Source organism: Carex rostrata, chromosome 13 (assembly GCF_964058835.1).
Source record: "Carex rostrata chromosome 13, lpCarRost1.2, whole genome shotgun sequence".
Classification (NCBI taxonomy): Eukaryota; Viridiplantae; Streptophyta; class Magnoliopsida; order Poales; family Cyperaceae; genus Carex; species Carex rostrata.
The window spans coordinates 11,310,845-11,333,196 of NC_135930.1; the positions used below are offsets into that span (position 1 = coordinate 11,310,845).

Sequence of the window (22,352 nt, forward strand, 5' to 3'; positions counted from 1 at the left end):
AAGATGTCGTGGCATCGGGATTGAATTATTTGTGGCACATGAGTGGGAAGCAGATGCATCTCCCTCGCCCAGTCTGATCCAATTTATCTCTCATTTCTCCGCCACTTTCCACCCTTTTGATCCGAGATTAGGATACAAGAACCAATACTGATCTTGGGTGTGACCCTCTTTTTTGCAATTTGAACAACTATTGAGATTGCTTTGGTGATTGGTAAGACTAAAATTCTGTGTCATGATTGTATGATTTTTTTTTTTTAAATTAAAGAAAGATTTTTAAAGAAGATTTTGGTAAGACTAAATTTATGTCCTTACTTTATCCCCTTTTTTGGTTTTTGAATTTTTTTTTGGTTCTTTACTAATAAGAACAAATACTATGATATTGTTACCATCTTACCGGTTTTCTGATATAAGCAGAGAGAGGACTATTTTGGCTCTTTGGCTCTTATCCTTCTTTCTCTTGACACTTGTTGAGTTATTACCTTATTGGCTCTTGACTCTTTTTTATTTTCTTTGCTGGTACCAGTGTTTTAAAAGTCGGTTTAGTCGGCCAAATATTCGTATTTGGTTGGCATCAGAATAGAAAATGAGTATTCGGTCCAATATTTGGTTTCGAATATTCAGCCACATATTTTTTTCCGCATATTATCTATTCGGCCGAATTTTTCCGAATAGAGAATAAGAATCCAAATAAGTTATAATTTAATTTATTTAAGAATGAACTAATGTTTTATTTATGCTTATTTGTAGTTTTGTAATTTGTACTGTGGGTTATTAACTTGTTTTAACTTATGTTATGTTTTATTTATGTTTATTTGTAATGTTTATATATGTTTATTGGAGTTAATGCCTATGATTTTTCATTTGAAAATTCGAATATATAAATCCAAATAAAAATCCGAATATGCGGCCGCATATCGTATATGCGGTGGCTTTCTGAATATCGAATAAGAACCGGTTATTAAAACACTGGCTGGTATCGACTAGCTTTGCTAGTTAAGGTGACAATTGTGCAGAATTTTAGATCTATGGCTCTGATACTATGTTATTTTTTATAAGACAAGAAAGAAGTTATTTAAAAAAATAAATTATTATTGTGATCTTATTATTTGCTTTACATGTGTCTCTATTTATAGAAAAAATAAAAAGCTAACTGTTGTACTATTAATTATAACCACTAACTCCCAGTCTATTAATTATAACTAGCCATTACAATTTAAAGCTACTTGCTGTTATAATTTTTAACATGTATATATGTTTGAACACGTTTCTTTCCATTTTTTGTGTGATTTTTCTTGGGATTTTTCTTGTCTGTACAGAAGCAATAGTGAGAAGCCAATTTATTAATTATTTATTTGTTATGATTAGTATTATTATTTGCCAGATAAACCGATTTAGGTTGGAGGGTGGTTTAACACTCTGATCGGAATGTCCACGTAATTTATCAAATGCGAAATGAAGAAGGAATTCGCGTCGCATTAATAATCGATAGCGAAGATTAAAAGCAATGCGAAATGATTCGGTGAAATTTGAGAAAGAAAAAGTCTCAGCAAAATCGCATGAAAAGTGGAGATATTTTATCTAGGTCGATTTCAGCGAAGTATTAAGACGAAATAGTTCTCATCTTCTTCTGTTTTCTTCTTACTTCCATGTAGAACCAAGATGTGGTACTTCTAAGCACTTAGCGATGGGTAAAATTTCCTATTAGATATCTTTTATTTTTATTTTTTTCTCTGCAATTGTTCTGATTCTCTATATGTAGCTTACCTCCTAATTATTTTTTCAAACTAAATTCAAAATCCTAGTTGTTAGGTTTTAATGGCAGCTTTTGGATGATCCTTTTATGTACTTGGAGGGCATGATTATTTTCGGTCGACGATTGACAATTTATTCCTTTGTAAACAACGCAGTAACAAGGTTTATTCTGACATTGAATAAGTAATATTTGCTCCACTACCAAAGAAAGATAACACGTCGATCTGCACATGTAAACCATCCTTGCTGCTCTAGTTGTTCTTTCGTATTGCTTTCTACTCAGCACATGAAATCTGAACAATTATCGTTGGCTTCTTGTCTACAGTTAGTTTTGACAATAATTCTACAATCGCTCTCTTGCGTGTACGAGAGGCGAAGCCCAAAGTAAGCTAAAATGTTGCTAAGAAAACTAACAAGGGAAAAGCCCATTTGAACCCAGCTTGGAAAAGAGAAAAGCCCAAAACAGCCTCAAACATAAATAGAGTGGTCAGTGGTATAAAGCGTTAAGCATCATTTATAAGTTACTTCTCCTGACAGCTTGAAACCAATATACTTTAATCCAAAATAATTGGAAATTGTAAAGAAATTAAATAATACAAGAAAAGAATCAAGACTTTTACATTATTAAATTTTGTAAAGTGGATAAATAAGAAAATCAAAAAGGGGCAATTATTATTGCCCTCCAAGTATTTTATCCCTAGGCTTTAGAGCAAAATTTCCAGTCTGGTTTCTCAAAACTCTTGCTCAGCTACGATTTTAATCTTCATCACAAGTTCACAACTATAAACCGCTCGATAGCTTTAAAATTCACAGATCACTAACTTCAAAATTCTTAGAAATTCAATGATTTGTACGTCAGCATTTATCATGCGGCGTGGCAGAGAATAAGGAAGGATTACGGGCCTTGCTGGCACCAAGTATAAGTGTATAACTGCATGACGAAGGACACCTCCAGTATTATACCACTGGAGACGAGCCAACCAAGTACTGTCTAACAGCTGCGCTGTTCCAATTACATTCTCCAACACGTTGATTTCTTACAACTATTTACGAAACTATAAACGCGACAACGCGGCAACTCGTCAATGATGAAATTAAGTTCCATACTATTTGTAATAGTATTTGTGCATTCGCTACGTGGAAATAGTTCGAAGCTACCGTTTAAGTTCCCAACCAAGCCAGAGATGGAGAGACCTCTGTCCATATTGAGCAACCAACGAACGTAGCTTTCCCTCTATAACTGCACATCCCTGCTTCTGCTTCAAAGAGAAGATCTAGAAGAAACGAGCAAGAAGTACCGCCAGATCAAATCCGATCTGACCGGATCTATCTATTCAACATTATCGGGTCGGGTTTCTAAATGGCGGGCGCGAGGAGGAGACCTGAGGATGAGTACGACTACCTGTTTAAGGTGGTTTTGATCGGGGATTCTGGTGTAGGTAAATCCAATCTTCTCTCCAGGTTCACCCGAAATGAGTTCTGTTTGGAGTCCAAATCCACTATCGGAGTCGAATTCGCAACCCGGACACTACAGGTATGGGCTGTTCTCCCCTTTCAGCAGCTTAATTCATTGCGAATTTTAATTATTCATCAGTTTCTGGCTTTCTGTCGATCTGTTAGTACATTGATGTCTTAGTGCATTGTGATTAGGTTAATTATTAAGTGATTACATAATTGGTGAGCTAACTATCATTTCCTGTTCACTCATGCTTAGATCTGTGGTTGTGCAATGGATCTGTTTGGTTTAAGATGATTTTTCTAGAGGAGTTTTTTACTTCCTAGTAGGCATTTTTCATAGTAAATCTATCAGATGTTCACATTAAGAAGATGGATTTGATCAAATTGCTGTTGCTAATTTGGATCTTAGTTAGCTATTTTGTGGCTTATTATTCTAAATCCACGCTTAATCTGCTCCCCTGGATTTTATGATGCAGTCAATTTTGATTTATTTTACAAGTTCACTTCTCAACAGTTACTGTTCTTCCTTCAATTAGGAAGAAAGATTGGTGGGTAATGTTGGTAAGAACTTTATCTCTGAAATGTTGATGTCTTGAGGGGTAAGACTTCAGGGCATTTAGTCATGACTCCTAAGTTGCTGATCTTAATTTAATTCCTTCACTAATCACTTATAAGATCCTCTGACTGCTTACGGCAACACAGGAGGCATCTTCCATCCAGAATTAAGATCTCCACTGATGTGTCAAAAATGAAGTGAAGTTCCCATTTTGAAAAATCTAACTTATCTTGTCTCCTATCAGCCTATTTCCAAGGATTTCAGTTCAACCAATTTGTACTGTTATCGAACTAAAACAGTACTATGTATGTTGCTTATTAAGCCTATTCACCTTGTGAGGAAAAATAAACACAAATATTATATTCAGTTGGTCTATAGTGTCTAAAGTAACTTTCAAATATTTAGATATGAACATGGTCTGTTTTATTGTTGTTCGGTAACTTCTAGTTGTTTGTTATTGCTGAGAGTATGAAGTTCACAACCAGAATTTAACTCATTTGTAAAGCACAGATGGTGCAGTAGTTCATAAAATTGCAAGCTAGACTAAAAGGTAGGAAAAAGAAGCAAATATTGCTTAAATATGTGTGTTATTTCTGTTGGGAGGTTCTGCACACATGTATGTGTGGTCATTGTCAAACACCTTGTTAGCATCTCAAAATAACAATGCATAACACTGATTGTGAACCCGAAAAACACCATACATCACACATGCAAATAATTGAAGTAAAAAAATCATCATTTCCGCCAGCATTATTCATTAATAAGGAACGAATTGCCAACATGAACCATACTTGTCAGAAATATAAAACCCACTAAATTGACAGTATAGGCCAGCTTCAGCTTAATTTGTGAACCAATTTAGGCCAATGAACCAGGCGTGTTCCCAGTAGAATAACTACCAAACATTATTTGGTACTGACACTAATTTACCTTCTCTTTTCAATTTACAGCTTTGTACTCTCTTTTTTTGTGAAATGGCTGGCAATTGGCCTACTGATTTACATTAAAAAAGAAGAAAAACTTCACTCTTTTCAAGCATCATATTTCCTCAGAACACCAAACTTAACTAATGAAAACAAAGATGCTACTGGATATCTGCCAATTCATGCATTTTTACATATCTGTACTTGCATCCCTCTCATACAATTCAAATTACACAAATGTTTACTACAATTATGGCTAGTGATTTGCTTAAAATAGTAGGATTTTAATCAATATAGTCAGTTTTGCCTGCATTCATTTTCTTTTGCCTCTAGTATTGAATCACTTTGCTCAAACCAGGTGGAGGGAAGGGTAATAAAGGCGCAAATATGGGACACCGCAGGGCAAGAGAGATATCGTGCAATCACAAGCGCATACTACCGCGGGGCCCTTGGTGCTGTCTTGGTCTACGATGTTAGCAAGCCCTCAACATTCGATAACATCGCCAGGTGGCTCAAGGAGCTGCGGGACCATGCAGACCCTAACATTCGCATCATGCTTGTCGGCAACAAGACTGACCTTAAGCACCTGCGTGCTGTTGCCACTGAGGATGCACAGGGATATGCCGAGAAGGAGGAGCTTTCTTACATTGAGACATCAGCTCTTGATGCTACTAATGTCGAGGCCGCATTTCAAATGATTTTAGGAGATATTTATAGGACAATTAGCAAAAAGCCGATATCTGGTCCAGAGGAAGCAAACGGAAAGGCCAATGGAGTCAAGGAAGGGAAGACTATTGATGTGTCGGCAGCCGAGGGAGATGGTACCAAGAAGTCGTGCTGTTCTACTTAGCTATAGTTTGGGGGGAAGGGTGTGAGTTTGTGTAGCAAATTGTTATATTCTTTGCTTTTTTATTTTTTTGTGAATTCATAATTTATTGGATAGAGGTGTGTTCTATATTTGCTTTTGTGGTTTTTGTATGTTGGAACACGTATCTTTCTGTTTTTTTGTGTGATTTTTCTTGGGAATTTTGATAGATAATTTCCTTTTACCAATAATATAGTTACGGTTACTGTAATTTTGTAGAGATCGTCTGTAAAGAAGCAGCAGTAAGAAACCTATTAATTTATTTATGTATTTTTTGGGCCCAAAAAGCCGATTTAGGTTGGAGGGTAATAGAAAGTGTCAATAAAAACAAACACCATTCAAGTATTTGTTGAGAGAGAGTATCAAAAGGTAGCTTATGTAAGAAGGGGGGGGGGGATCTGTTGGAGTTGTGTAGCAAATTGTTATATTCTGTAATCTGTAGTTATTGCTTTTCAGATTATTGGAACAGAGATGTTTTCACTTTAATTCTGATTGTGTCCGAACACATATGTGCATTCCTTTTTTATGTTGTGTTTCTTCTTTGAGGACATTGACAATTTGCTCAGAATATTATTGTATATTTTGACGTGTTTACTTTGTCAAACGTTATGTAAAATGTTTGAATGGTTGATGTCCATCTAAGACATGGATGCAATGGTGCTCTACATGCCCAATTCCACCGCATCTTTGCATGATTCTCTCTACTTCTAGTGTATGATTCTTGTCGTTTAAAAAAAATGACGAATTATAATGTTGTAAAACTCTATAACAAAGTGCTTAAATTAAGCAATATAATATTAGGCTCCACTACCAAAGATGAATTGTCAGTGAGCACATCTGCACATGTAAACAATCCTAGCTATTCTTTTGTATTGTCTTCTACTTGGCCTATTACGCAGGTTTTCCAAAAACATTTTATGCCCTGCACCTCTGCCAAGGATAGGCATTGCTAGTAGCCTACTATTCATTATTAACATGCAGTTAACTAAAAAGAAAAATTACGAAAGAACCTTCTCAACCATGACAAAATAGTTACATATCTTGAAATAAATGGAAAATTAGCAAGAACAACCATCGAAGAATAGCCAGCAATAATTTCCAGTTTGCTATATTACTGATTAGCATTACAAACTCCATTAGAACCCAAGTCATAGCATCACACAATATTTTAGTCTAATGTACCAGTTCTTTCTCAACTTGACATAAAATAAAGAGAGAAAGCATAACCAAATGTAAGACATCAGAGACAATGACAAGTGAGCCAGAGGAACTTCCGTTTTTCCTTTAATCCTGCATTACCCACCCAAACTTGTGTTTTCTTTTTGCATCATGAATATCATATTCATTTTTCTGCTCTTCGATGTTTTGACTAAAAAAAAAAATTAAGTTCGGAGGATATATATGTGCAAATATTCGGAATTTCAAGGGCTCTGGTGTAAATTGTCCTGCAATTTAAATAAACTATGACGAGCAGCAGGAGCTGCTTTTTTGCTGAAGAGGTTGCCCTTTTATCTGAACAGTTGTTGTTGGCTTCTTGTCTATAGTTGGTTGGCTTGCAACCCTGAAAAGAAATTAAACATTTCAAGGAGATTTCACAATGGGACACTTCCACAAAACTCCAACAATATCACTTAAATCCCTCATAGGTGAGTAACATTATGCATACCTCGAGAAATATACAGAATATCAAATACCCTTACAAAACATGATAATACTAATCTACTACATAACCAGCTCTCCTTGGTACTACTAATTTTGCACTACGAAATTGACCAGAGAAAAGGTCAATTAGGGAAGTTTTGAACTAGATACCCCACTAATATTTCTCTTTTATAGTAGGGAAAGCACCTAACTCAACAAATTAACGAGCATACCAAATAGTGACAGGTATATACATTGAATTGGTTTACCCAGTTAAAAGGCGCAATTAAACTCCAATTGGATTATAGTCTACAAATTAAGCACTTCTAAAATGTATCTGAAGAAATGAATGATAAGGCAGGAGACTCAAACCTGACTACTGAGCCAGTTTGGTACAACCTAGCCCTGCACTTGTTTGTCTTACTACTGAGCCTAGCTTGTTTGCTATTAACAATATAAGCCATAATTACAGGTTCAAGATGATACCAGTTGAACCTGGCTGTTTGAATCCGTGTTACATAAGTACATAACTGCTGGCATACCCTATGATAGACAGGTAAGATGTTTCCATAAGCATAATAATACCTTCTCTTAATCTCAGCAGACATGGTTAAGAAAGCTTTCTCCACATTTATCGACTCCTTCGCACTTGTTTCGAGAAAAGGTATACCCAGTGAATCAGCAAATGCCTATTTTTTTTTTAAAAAAAATCTTTAGCTCAAAATATTTGAAACAGTTCTAAAAAAGTAGGATTATAAGCTTGCATGGCTTAGCTGCAAGGTTGATTAGTATACATCATGTACTGGTAATAATGTTGACACGGACCTGACAAATTAACCAAACCAGACAAATGACGTGATGCAATGTATTTATTGGGTTGCCAAGACAGTTCCATTTGATACAGACCGATTCATATTTTAGACAGGTTACATTTAATTAGAGTTTTCTGACCTTATAGAGGGTTGGATCAGGTCACCCCCAAAAATTCTTCAAATATAAAAATAATGTTAATTTAAAGTTTTAAACTAACTCCAACCCATTCGCCAGCTGTACCAACACCACACAGACAGGCAATAAAAATAAAAGAAAAAGAATACAGTTTGCCAACCAGACCATCTGAGCTTCTTACCTTGGAATCACATAAAATTGGCCACCCAAAAGTTTCATCTCTTAACCCCTCAACCCCCCACCCCCTAACCCCAAAAAGAAAAAAGAAGAAGAAAAGAAAAAAAAACACGTGTGCGTACGCACTAAAAAGAAAACAAAAACAGCCAATTAAAACCCACGGTAACAATAAGATAAAAAAGTTTGCTTCAGTACTCCAAAATTTTATTGAAGATTTGATTGGATGGTTATGTTATGTTATTGAGGTTTCCTAAAATCAAATGAGAAGGATATAGAAGTATTTTTTTCTCATGATATATTTATTAGTGAATATTTTCTTACTAAAAATTATGAACCAGTCTTAAAGCAAACATTCTGTATTTATCCTTGTTTGATCAGATGGTCAAAACTAGTTGCTTATTTTTCTCTTATAAAATATGGTGTGTTGGAGAATAACTCAAAAAGAAAAAAGAGACTTATGACCAATTTCAAGCAATACCTGAGCAGTTTCAGTCTGAACAACCTTATTATCAACCAGATCACATTTGTTGCCAACAAGAAGCTTGCAGACACTATCACTAGCATACCGATCAATCTCACTTAGCCACTGTTTCACATTGTTATAGCTCTCCATCTCCGTCACATCATATACTATCTGTGCAATAGAACATGAACACACACGTCCAAATCATATTTCAAGATTATGAATTATAAAGAGCAAATCCAATCATGTTACATGAGTCAGAACAACCATCTTAGCGTGATATTCCCAAGTTGATGATCCATTAATTGGTAAGTACTGCTGATAGCATTAATGCAAGGTGTTTTTGAAATATAGACAAAAAGAAGGTGCAAAATGAAAGTTTATCCAAAATGAAAACATACTATTATTCCATGAGCACCACGGTAGTAGCTGCTTGTGATGGTCCTAAACCTCTCCTGTCCTGCTGTATCCCACTACAACAAAAAGATAGAGAGAGATAAAAATGAATGTATTGAAACTCAACCAACGATTGTCAAAAGAAAAAAACAAATTGCCAAGGACCAGAAACAAAGGTTCTTTTCTTATTGCCCCAGCAAACATGCCTAGTTGTTAATTCCCTTCCAAGCAAATAATCAGATAGTGGCCTTATGGCATGTATCAAAGTACAAAAAGTACATATCTGTATTAAAAAATATCGATGAGGTTGGTGCAATGAACATTCTTAGTTTTCTCCAGAAATACATATGATATTTCTTATTTTGGAATACGAACCCTTACCATCTCTGGGACCGACATTCATTGCTCCAATTGTTGCATAAACCAAATATTGACTTTCCAAAGGAAAATGATTACAAAAAAGAAAACGAAAAAAATTCTGAATCTGAATGGTCATTTAAATAAAAGCTTTTAAATTGAAATTACTAAAGTTTATAAAAAGCATTTCATTTGCCCCTTGAAAACAGTAAACTCAGATATAACAATGTAGAACAAGATACTCTGAAAGTTATCAACTACATCCCTATCCTACCAAGCTGTAGTATTTTAAAAAAAAAAAAAAACCTTTTTTTATCTTTTTGTGGGACAATGTGATATGTTTGAACACATTGAATAAACATCAAATGCCTAATTTTTTTTTTTAAAAAAAAAAAGGAGAATAAGACATTACAACTTCATTTTATTGATCCTTACAAACAAATGCTCAACTGCTGGATATTTAAATAACTAAAAGTAGACTTTATTAAACTAATTACTCCAATGAAGGAAAATGATAGAAAATAAGGATATTGTTGCTATTAGAAAATGCAAAAATACTCTTACAATTTGCAACTTGACTGTCTTTCCATCTAGATCAATGGTGCGGATTTTCTGAAAGTGCATAAAGTAATTTTCATTAAATAAAATTCAATTTACAAAATTAATCAGTGTATGTCAAACTGAATGGAAAAGGCAATTGACTTACAAAATCCACACCAATAGTACTGATGTAACTATCGACATAAGAATCATCCTGAAAAGACAACAGATGTCAATTAAAAAGACTTATAATTTTGGAGGTAAACTGAATCACATGAACAGACAACACGATATATTTTTGATTTTTTTTTAAAAAGAATGAAGATGCATTTTGAATCTAATTGCTCTAATACTCTGATTGTATAAACCTTTCAAATTTAGAAACCCAAATAACAATTCCCGGATATCATTCCTATAAAAAGATTGTCCATTCCATTTCACAAGTAAAACTACCAAAAAATAAAACAAACCCAATACAATATACCCCTTGTAATAAATTGAGAAACTCGCTACTTGTTTTCAAATCTTTCAAATTATGCTCAATAGAGGACCAAGGCAAATGCATTCCTAATTTACAAATTCTTCAGATAATTTCACAGGCGATAAGAGTACGGCTAACGCGCTTCCTCTAGCATATGGGTCGAAATGCTTCTGGTGAAAAGTTGAAATTTCAAAATCCAAAAAGTCGATCTGAACCGTTCATCTTCTTCTCCATTTTAATATCTGCTTGGAGACCAAATTTTACATTTTTCTGAAATTTTTTACTATTTATTAAGCCATTTTGAAAATCGCTGATCCAACGGTAGCTTCTGATTTTTACTGTTTGGTAAGCCACCGTTGGATCAGTGATTTTCAAAATGGCTTAATAAATAGTAAAAAACTTCAGAAAAATGTAAAATTTGGTCTCCAAGCAGATATTAATATGGAGAAGAAGATGAACGGTTCAGATCGACCGACTTTTTGGATTTTGAAATTTCAACTTTTCACCCCAAGCATTTCGGCCCATATGCTAGAGGAAGCGCGTTAGCCGTACTCCAGGCGATAAACTTACAAAACAATATGATATCAAATCAGTTAATGAAACTAAAATCGCGTCTTTATTTAAACAAAAAAAAGAACTACGAATTTAAAGGTCGACAACAAAATTAATAGAGAATATCTATATACTGACAGCAAATCTCAGTAAGAGGCATGATTTTCCAACGGAGGAATCACCGATCAAAAGAAGCTTGAAGAGGTAATCGCTGGAAGGAAAAATCCCAAGGAATTAAACAAACATGCCAACCGATCAAGACTGAGAAATCGAACATTAATTGCAAAAGGAGGTTCAAAAAGAGCAAATATCAGATACTCACTAATCGTTGCTCATGGCTTGAAGTTGGTTGCTCGTTTGGGAGGATTTGCGGGTAAATGCGAAGAACGAAGAAAGGTAGCTTTCTTTGCTTGTTCAACTTCTCGTCTTTCTCCACTACTATTCTTCACAGGACTTTCTTGCACTTTAACCCCTGAAAGTTTTGAATTTCTCACAAGTATTTATAGCGTCTTTTTAGAATTTTTTTATAAATCATAATTAGAAAAAAATATATATATTTACCAAACCATGATTACTTTTTTTTTTTTTACAAAAATCATAAGGACTGTACTATCATTTTCGGTTCCGAATTTTTTTTTTTGGGACCGAAATCTGTCCAACCATTTTCACAGATTTTGAGAAAAAAATACGTTGAAAAATTGTAAAAATATCTGAGACCAAATTGTCATTTCAGTCTCAAAGAAAAAAAAATCGGGACCAAAATGACATGTTAGTCCTTATTATATTTTTAAAAAAAATAATAATGTTGGTTTGATAAATTTCTTTTTTCTAATTATGGTTCATAAAAAAAGTTCGTCTTTTTATGGTAAAACTTATGCCGGTTCAATTTTGCTAAGGTTATAATTTTGAGTTTGCATTGAGCATAATTTATATAAAAATTTATGACTGCTCGTTTTATTATCATGCAACAAGCCTGATACAGATAGGGTGAAAACGGAACGAGTATAAAAGGTCTGTTTTTTAAAAAATTAGATATAAATATCAGAACCTACAAATATTATTTTAAATTTTAAATTATATGTATAAGATATATGTACCATATAATTTAATAGTAAATCATTTTTAATTTTTAAGTTTTAATTATATGCATTCAAATAGTAGATATTTACCATATAATTTAATAATTTTACTATTTTTTAAATAATAGTGTGTGAACACAGCTACAATTTTATCTTATTCATTGTCATAATTAGATAAATATTATGAATTTTAGTATTTTTTTTAATAATATCTATATATATTTTAATAAATATTCGATCTGATCTATATCTATATCTGAAAAATAAAAATAGATACATATATAATTTTACCCGATTTTTTTATTTATATCCAAAATAAAATTTAAATTTAAAAAACTAACCAACTAGCTAATGAAATTGCAAAACTACCCAAACCGGTTAACCATTAACCGGACTCAAATCAAATTTTTGGTTATTGGTTTCCCGGATCCATTGAAATAGTCCGGTTAACCATTAACCGGAAATTTGATTTGAGTCCGGTTAATGGTTAACCGGATTTGTGAATTTTCCTTTTTTTTTTTTTAAAACAGAAATTTTTTATTTTATTTTATTTTTGTATTAAAATATTAGAAATGTTGAATATATTTCTTTGAAAATAAATGGAATACAATATAATTTGATTTATTAGAAAGACTGCAACTAATAACCCGGATCAATATTTTTCAGGCCGGATTTTTCGCGGCTGTACGAAAAATTAATATATTTCTTTATGTGCTATTGGAAAAAAATAAAAATGCTTAGATTCTGAGTTATTGATCCCGGTTCAAAAGTCACTTCTATGCAATCTAGAAAATATTGTGATCCTTCTAGGACATTTAATTTATGAAAAGTTGTATCTATTTTGAGAATTCTTTTTAAAAACAGTTATTAAATAAATTAAAGTTTTTGTTTTTTTTCCAAAAATAGAAACAACTTTTCATAAATTAAATGTCCTAGAAGGATCACAATATTTTCTAGATTGCATAGAAGTGACTTTTGAACCGGGATCAATAACTCAGAATCTAAGCATTTTTATTTTTTTCCAATAGCACATAAAGAAATATATTAATTTTTCGTACAGCCGCGAAAAATCCGGCCTGAAAAATATTGATCCGGGTTATTAGTTGCAGTCTTTCTAATAAATCAAATTATATTGTATTCCATTTATTTTCAAAGAAATATATTCAACATTTCTAATATTTTAATACAAAAATAAAATAAAATAAAAAATTTCTGTTTTAAAAAAAAAAAAAAGGAAAATTCACAAATCCGGTTAACCATTAACCGGACTCAAATCAAATTTCCGGTTAATGGTTAACCGGACTATTTCAATGGATCCGGGAAACCAATAACCAAAAATTTGATTTGAGTCCGGTTAATGGTTAACCGGTTTGGGTAGTTTTGCAATTTCATTAGCTAGTTGGTTAGTTTTTTAAATTTAAATTTTATTTTGGATATAAATAAAAAAATCGGTAATTTTACCATTATTCGCTTTATATCTGATCTGTTTTGACCCCTAAATACATAACTAGGGGTGCAAACGAATCGGATACGGATCGGATAGTGGTAGAACTATATATGTATATGCTTTTATTTTTCTTATACGAATACGAATCAGATATTAGACAGATACAAATACGGATCGGATATTAATAGATACGGATATAATTCATATATATAATCTGGATATTTTAACAACATTAATTTATTTTTTGAACAAATTATTTTTCTTATTACAAAATAAAAAAAATTAATATACTGATATAATTAAATTAATTAATTTGGTTACTGGTATCTAATTTATAATTTTTCATTGTATTAGAAACCAACAAATGAATTAAAATAATTAATTGTTTTATGTTTATTTCCACCGATGTGATCTAATTGAATATGTATCATGTATTCATGTGTGTACGTGAGTTTGTCTCTATTGCATTTCCCAAAAATTCAATTAATGGTATAAAATAGTTGCTCGGAGAGGTGATTATTTTCGGATGAGTTAGGCTGGGGTGCTATGGATAGCATAGAGGCCTCTATGCTACGGCTCAATATTCGAGTTTTCAAAATCCAAACGGTCGATCCGAACCGTTCATCTTATTCTCCATATTAATATTTGCTTGGAGACCAAATTTTACATTTTTCTGAATTTTTTTACTATTTATTAAGTATTTTACAAAATTGTTGATCCAACGGTGGCTGCACAAAACAGTAAAACCGTTGGATTAGCGATTTTCAAAGTGGCTTAATAAATAGTAAAAAAATTCAGAAAATTATAAAATTTGGTCTCCAAGCAGATATTAATATGGAGAATAAGATGAACGGTTCGGATCGACCGTTTGGATTTTGAAAACTCAAATATTGAGCCGTAGCATAGAGGACACTATGCTATCCATAGCACCCCAGCCTAACTCTTTTCGGATATATGAAAATTTAAAATATATGGATACAATTATCTGTATCGGCATCCGTATCCGATTTTGAAATTGAAATCGTATCCGTATCTGAATCACATAAATTGTATTCGTATCTGTATCTGTATCTGTATCTGTAACTATTCGTATTTAAATATTTGAATCCGTAAAAATCCGTCCTATGTAACCTAAATACTTATACTTATAATTGAAACAAACGGAAGAGAAAATTGACAAATTTTAAAATTTCGTTTACTTATTAACCAATAATTCATTTTCTTATGTAAGCGCACAAAAGAAATCAAAATTACAAATTTGAACAATCTTTATCATATCTTGACATAAAAAAAAATGTTAACAACCGCCTAGTAAATTTTATAGATGCCATCTCTAGTGTTTTGTTTACATCCTAAATCATATGTATGATGTATCCATAACGCTAAAGAATTCCTTCACTTAGATAAAGAAAAAGCAACTAAAATTATATTTATATCATCCGCATGTACAGCGATGCATGAAATTTGATGTAAATGTTATTATTTATCAAACCACTTGTAATTTGCGAAGGTCTTCGGTAAAAAATTTAATAACATTAAAATTATATAAAATTTGATACACAATCAATTAATGTCTATAGAGTTTTTCTGTTTGTTAAATGTTCTCCCTTAATTTAGAATAAATTATTAATATTATTAAGATATTTATTGTCAAAATATTATAATAATAAAAAAAAAAAAAGGCCAACAAACTAGTCTGGTCGATCGTGCTCTTTCAAGGGAAGAATAAATATATAAATAAAAACGAAGATCGAAGACAAAATGGTCCCACAGGTGACAGGCCACATCTTTTACGACCTGTCAATCCTTTATATCACATGCAAATGTGCAATGAGAATGTCGGGTAAAAGGATACACAAAAGTGCAATGCATGCTGTCAGCCCGTGTAATTGGAAATTTTTAATAAAACTATAAATTAAACAATAGAATACGATTAAACATCCAAGGTCCCGTAGCTCAGTTGGTTAGAGCGTTGGTCTTATGAGCCGAAGGTCGCGGGTTCGAGCCCCGCCGGGACCATTGGATTTCTTTTTACTTGTCTGATCCAGCGCCAAACTTTTCCAGCCCATTGTTATTATTTTCTTATTTTGCTCCATTTTTTTACAATATTTTGTTAAGGAACTTCAATTACCATATTTTACCCAATATATTACTCGTCATTGATAAAATTCAGTCCATGGAAATTTTTTTTTTGGAAAAATAGACATAAGCCATTAGAATTATGCAAAATACAAATATTCAAAAACATACAAGAATTTGCAAGTAAAAAGGAAAGTCTAGCTCAAACAAACTCCAGAAACTAACTAAGTGCATCTAACCTTAGACATTAACAGAGAATAATGCATGCTCAGAAAACAAAGGTAAAATGCATAACAGTCAAGTGATTCAGGCATTCATCAGAACGGGTACCAGTAGTACATGTGGCATAGGTGACATAAGAGCAAGCACAGGGGAGAGGGATTGTAGCGGCACCATATCCAAGTCTTCGGGCATCCACTCATGAGTAAATGGCCTCACCGTCCGTTTTTTGTATCCTGTCCAATAATCCAGCAAAGAGCATATAAGTAAAAGCATATTTCTAATTGTAGGTACAGGAGTATTATCAAAACAGATAGCATTTCGTGTTCGCCAAACACACCAACATATGGCACTAAGCACCATCAACATAGCTTCTTTTTGGTTAGGGTTTAAATTGTGAGCTAAATGAAGGATTTGTTCTAAAGAAGTCCAATCCCCATAGAAGTTTTGAAATTTGCCCATCCAGAACCAAATTTGTGCGACATATGGACATTTTAGAAAAAGGTGCAAGGTGGATTCTATTGCACAGTTACAAAAGAGGCATGTGGTATCTCCTTGCCATTTTTTTTCTAGTAAGGACCTCTTTGGTAAGAATTTTATTTTGAAACAGTAACCACATAAAAATTTGTATTATCAAGAGAATTGGTACCATCCACCACATATTAGCAAAAGAAATATGTACACCTCGAAATGCAAGAAAGTTATATAAAGAAGCAGTGGTAAATTGTTGTTTGGCATCCCATTTCCATTGAGGACAATCAACTGTGTCACTCAACGAATAGGAGGACATGAGAGTAGTTATTTCAAACCATTCTAAAAGGAGGATGCCATGTAAGGATCTCCTAAAAGTAACAAGAGTCCCTTGAGAAGTAAGGGCATGGTTAACAGTAATAGATTGGTTAGAGCAAAGTTCAAATAGTTGAGGATAAGTGATCGCTAAAGGACATGCAGAGTGCCAAGTATCAAGCCAAAATCGAATTGTTTGGTCATCTCCAACCTGAAAAATACAGCTCAGTTGTCTAATATGTTGTAATTTGCAAACTTCTCTCCAAAAATGTAGTCCATGGAAAATCAAGGGCGGAACTATAAAATTTTAATAAGGGTGGGTGAAAATTAAAATGCAAAGTTGTAGTGAGTGGGATTAGGGTTTAGGCCTTTGTAGATTGTTATAGCATAATACAACAGCACGAAATCACATATATATAATGAAGGATTTCATGATGCGGCAAGGCGATAAATTCAAAAAATTTGACCCTCTTACAAGCATCTACGGATCTACTTTATTATGCTAATTCTATTAAAGCAATTCAAATGTATGCAAATGGATATCTACTCATTCATTCATCACAAATCTATTTACTAAAGGTGATTTGGATATACCTCTACCAAATGTCAATTTGGTAAATAGAGAGAAGTCGAATTCTCTTCTAGATCTCTTGGATACCTTCGTTTGTCGAAACGGCCTCCTAGTGTTCACCTTAAACTAAACAAGGATTAGAAAGACCTTGCTAGAGGTCTTAATCTAATCTAAGCTTAGAACCTAGTTAATAACCCTTCTTGTTCTTCTACTAATTCTTCATTAGAGAAATCAAATAATATGAGAGAAAGAGGGATGGCAGCTAGGAGGGAGAGGAAGAGAAGGAAATAAATTTTCAGAAATTTTTTTGCTTGCTTACTGATTGAATACCTTCTCTACCTCTCCTTATATACAAATATACTAGGGTTTCCATTGTGTAACCTTCCTAGTATAATTCTCTTTAATAAAAGATACAACCCTAGCCGCTGCTACAGTGCGCGCTACAGTACCAGTCTCAACTCATATTCATTTTGGGTTTTAATAAACTTATGTTATAACAATGTTTTGCACATTATTAATTATGTGTCATGTATATTATAATATGCACCATATTATACCAAATAATATACATGCACACTTCTCATAAATTTATCTTCGTTCTAAGCAGTCATGATATTTATTTATCACATATATATTATTTCATGTCATATGAAACAATATACATCATATAAATAAAATATCCTCCTTGTTTCTCGTTCAGTTGGTGTGACCTATATGGAGGATCTGTGTTATGTTGGCAATGGCATAAAACATTTTATTACCATAAACTATAAGCGGTATTCTAGCTATACATTATAGTTACCCAAATAACATAGATGTAAAGTATCCTTTTTACAATACATGATCCTTTAAAGTAACGTTACAAATAACATTACTTGTGTCTATTCCTTGCCACATGATATTATGAATAATATACAAAGTCGGACCGTGTCATCTTTGTATTATATTCGTTTCTTGGTCTCTTAAGTAAATTATATAAATATATAACTGCACTTCAGTTATATTGCATGCATTATAATTCTACTTTACCAAGGGGCCCACAAAATATCATCACTCATTATAAATGAGGGGCAATGATACTATTGACATATAACTTTCTCCCGCACAAGTTATATACAAGGAACTAATATTTTTATCACCACTTATGATAAGCAGCTTTTAATACTAATTACATTATATATTTCTCATGTGAAAAAGAAATACATCTCATATCTTAGAATTCTGAGACACAATGAAAATATTAATGACACTAACATAACCCATATAATATTTTCATTCGTTAGGTCTGTTCAATATATGAAACATTTCATATACTCATGTTATTAAACGATAAACCTTTATCAACATTTATAGAACTACAATGTACTTTAATCAACATGACAAACTTATCATGGTATATTAGTGTTCCATGCTAATAACCAAGTCTGTGAACATTTTAGAGATTTATGTTTGTCATCATATAGAGTTCTATGGTTCAAGACCAAGAGCATCTTCTTGAACACTTCTATAGATAAACATAAATTTCATGGAACAAAATGCATGTAGCATCCAATTCATAAACATAACATGTAAAAGTGATCAACATAAGATAACTTTTAGAACACATATCTAACATATAAGAGCATCTACATCCCTAAAACTCAAAAGGATTTCTAAATAACTGTTAACTACATTTTAGAAATTATGGTCTTTAAAGTTTCTAACTCTCACATCCCTGAAACTCATTTTAGAGTTTCTATTAAGCCACGTCAACCACAAATTAAAAAGGAGAAACAATTCGAGCCAATCATTTGACCAACATAGAGTTTATAAACAGTTTCTTAATAAGAAACTTTCCTGCATAGTTTCTAAATAAGAAACTCTCTCACATCCCTGAAACTGGATTAGAAACTGCCACGCCAGATTAGAAACTCTAATAGTTTCAGGGATGTAGATGCTCTAAGTGCGTCATCATCGCATAATATCTTTGTTTTCTACTTTTTTTTTCTAAATTACCTTGTTAAACATATAAAATTAATAACACAATTCTTATCGTCTAAGAAATAAAAAATATATTTATTATTGTTCTCATATTTTTCTTACTTTTATTAAAATTTTCTAAAAAAAACTACTTATTTTATAAACCCTGATGTATTTTTTAAATTAAACTATTTATATTTCATTTTACATGTATTTTTGAGGAAGGTTTCAATATCTTATGTTTTTTTATACCACATTATGTTTTATATTTAATATCTTTGTTTTGAAAGTTCAGATTGTCGATCTAAACAGCTCAACATGATATCTATGTTAAAATATACTTGAAGATCAAATTTTATAAATTTTGCAATTTTTTAATATTTTTTTTGGACAGGTCGAAAATCACTATTTTTGAACTATCTAGAAATAGTGATTTCGTATATATATTAAAAACAAAAAATTCAAAAATTATAAAGTTTAATTTTTAAGTATATTTTAGTATGAATATCATATTGAATAATTTGAATTAACAGTTTGGATTTGAAAAATGAATATATTAAAGAGGAGGATTAATATTCAAATGCCTCCATTTTTAAAAACTTTAATAATTCAAAATGTAAAACTTAAAAGTCAAAATAAAATCGTTGGATTATGATCTACATCATTTTATCTATGCACGTGCAAAAAAATTATGACATTTCAATTTTAATTTGGTTGTCATCAAGAGCTTGTAGAAAATTACTAATGTGGATCATTTACGGACGTTGATTTTTCAACTTATTGATTCACATAAAAAAAACAAAATTAAAATGTGATAATTTTTATGAGCATATAGGGAAAATAACATAGATCACATCTAACGGTTTTATTTTGACTTTTAAGTTTTAAATTTTGAGTTATTAAAGTTTCAAAAAATGGAGGCATGATGGATGCACAAAAAATGAATGCATTTCAACCCTCCTCTGTATTAAATGAGGGTTCAGATTCCTCCATTGTTTGTGCCTCCATCATGCCTTTATTTTAAAAACTTTAATAGCTCAAAATTTGAAACTTAAAATAATGCCTTTAGATGTGATTTATGTTATTTTCTCTATATGCTCATTAAATATTATCACATTTCAATTTTGTTATTATGTGAATTAATAAGTTGAATATCAACGTTTAGAAATTATCCACATTAGTACATTTTTTTACAATATCTTGATGACAGCCAAAACAAAGTTGAAATGTCATAATATTTTACATGTGCATAGATAAAACAATGTGAATATTTATTTTGACTTTTAAGTTTCAAATTTTAAGTTATTAAAGTTCTAAAAAATTGAGGCACGATGGAGGCACAAAAAACAGAGGCATTTGAACCCCCCTCATATTAGGATAATTATATCTTCCCCTGTCTAACCTTCTTCCGTTTCTTTCTCCAACTAACTGACTTTTCTTTTTAGCTATAATTACCAATTCTAACTACCTAATGGTTCTTACAATTTAATTAGCAGATTTTGTCTTCCTTTATTTCTTTCCCTAATACGTACTCTCTAATCTACTCTCTAACAAATGCAAATTTTTAACGAACATTCAAAATCATTCTCTCTCATCTACACCAGCCAGAGTGGTCAAACGAGACAGATTCAGTTGGGGTTGAGCGGGAAGCGAGGGTGGAGCAAGCGGAGGTTGTGTGGCAGTTCTCTCATTGTCAATGTCATCGGAGGAAGCATCAAGGCGGCGGACGGTGCCGGCGAATTGTCCGAGCGAGCCTAGATGCCATCGAGACGCTCCTTTGGCAAGAAGTCGCCACCTTGAAAAAGGTCATCGTGGTCGATGCGGTTGGCATGGACATCGTCTCTGGAAGAAGCGCACGCAGAGGCGTATGAAGGAGCTTAAGGTGAGAAGCATAGAATAATGCATGGTGGAGTTCAAGGTGAGTGCGAAGCATGGCTTGGTGGTACTTGATAGGCCCATCTGTTTAATAAAATAGGTCTAGGCTTGTTATTTTCTTCATGCATGCATTTGATTGAAGGTTGTATTGCTCGTCTAGCAAAGACTAAAGCTTCAAGTAGCGAGTTATTTGCAAAGAACAAAACTTCATTAATGGTGAATTAGACTAGTACGTATGAAGTACTAAGAAATGACAAAAAAAAATTGAAAAAAAAATAGAGGTATGATTACTTGATATCTTAGTTATAAAGACTTGATGCCTTAGATATGAAGGCTTAAATGTGTATGTATGAATACTTGATATCTTAGGTATGAATAATTCCAATGGTGTAGCCAGCAATTTCATCAGGAGTAGGCAAAAATAAAATTTATTATTTATTAAAAACTAAAATTGTCAATACAATATTTCTATAAAATGAACATCCTTTTATTTCTAATCAATTTGGTAATCAACTAATGATTAAAAAAAATGAAGTTATGTAGTAAGTAATCATCTAAAGCACATGTTGCATGTGTTTTTGTATATTTTTTTTATTAAATGAAGTCAGTTGTTTGGAAATATATATGTTATTTAAAGTTAAAATTTGTTATTTTTGAAATAATTGTTTGTATCATTTTTAAAAATGATATAATAAATTATAATCTAATTATAATAATATAGTTGCGACATATAATTATGCAACATAAAATAATAGTTTTCAACATTTTTGAAGCTCTACAACGTCCTACTTAAAATTTGTTTATTTATTTGTCGGTGATTATAGTGATGTTGGTGAAGTACACACAACATCAATTTTGTTAGAACTTCAGTCTATTTATTAGTTTTACTCTTGCATGCACCCGTTTAAAGTTAGGCCATTATAAAAAAAAATCTGGTCAGTTTCTTTGAAAACAAATGACAGCTTTATATCATGGTCCCACAATTCAAACTTTTTTTCTCCATTTTTTCATTCCATTCCAATTCTATTCCGAACCAGTGAAAAACTCAATCAAATTAACAGTGGCTCTGGTGATTTCACCGAATACAGAGACCCAATCAGTCAATGGTAGGCAAAACTCAGATTCAAAGTTTTGAAACTTAGATCTAAGCTAACTACGATGATGGTTTTCAAATTTCAGGGGTAGGCAGTTACCTACCCCTGGGTGGCTGTGGCTCCGCCATTGGATA

At 32.4% G+C, this 22,352-nt stretch overlaps 2 protein-coding genes and 1 non-coding gene across 3 annotated transcripts; 2 read left to right on the forward strand and 1 right to left on the reverse strand.

Annotated features, from left to right (window-relative positions):
* The first annotated feature begins 2,862 nt into the window (after window positions 1-2,862).
* On the forward strand, window positions 2,863-5,715 carry LOC144564048 (ras-related protein RABA2a-like). Its single transcript, XM_078313545.1, has 2 exons — window positions 2,863-3,286; window positions 5,048-5,715. The coding sequence occupies exons 1-2, from the start codon at window positions 3,113-3,115 to the stop codon at window positions 5,537-5,539; spliced, it is 666 nt and encodes a 221-aa protein (XP_078169671.1). The 5' UTR covers window positions 2,863-3,112; the 3' UTR covers window positions 5,540-5,715.
* A 912-nt stretch (window positions 5,716-6,627) lies between these two features.
* LOC144564049 (ras-related protein RABD1-like) lies at window positions 6,628-11,620 on the reverse strand. The gene is made up of 8 exons (XM_078313547.1): window positions 11,432-11,620; window positions 11,248-11,320; window positions 10,243-10,290; window positions 10,101-10,148; window positions 9,185-9,256; window positions 8,799-8,954; window positions 7,781-7,884; window positions 6,628-7,115 (listed from the first exon to the last, which is right to left on the reverse strand). The coding sequence occupies exons 1-8, from the start codon at window positions 11,443-11,445 to the stop codon at window positions 7,016-7,018; spliced, it is 615 nt and encodes a 204-aa protein (XP_078169673.1). The 5' UTR covers window positions 11,446-11,620; the 3' UTR covers window positions 6,628-7,015.
* Window positions 11,621-15,580: 3,960 nt separating this feature from the next.
* Window positions 15,581-15,654, forward strand: TRNAI-UAU (transfer RNA isoleucine (anticodon UAU)). The gene has a single exon. It is a non-coding gene; the product is annotated as a tRNA-Ile (tRNA).
* The last annotated feature ends 6,698 nt before the right edge of the window (window positions 15,655-22,352 follow it).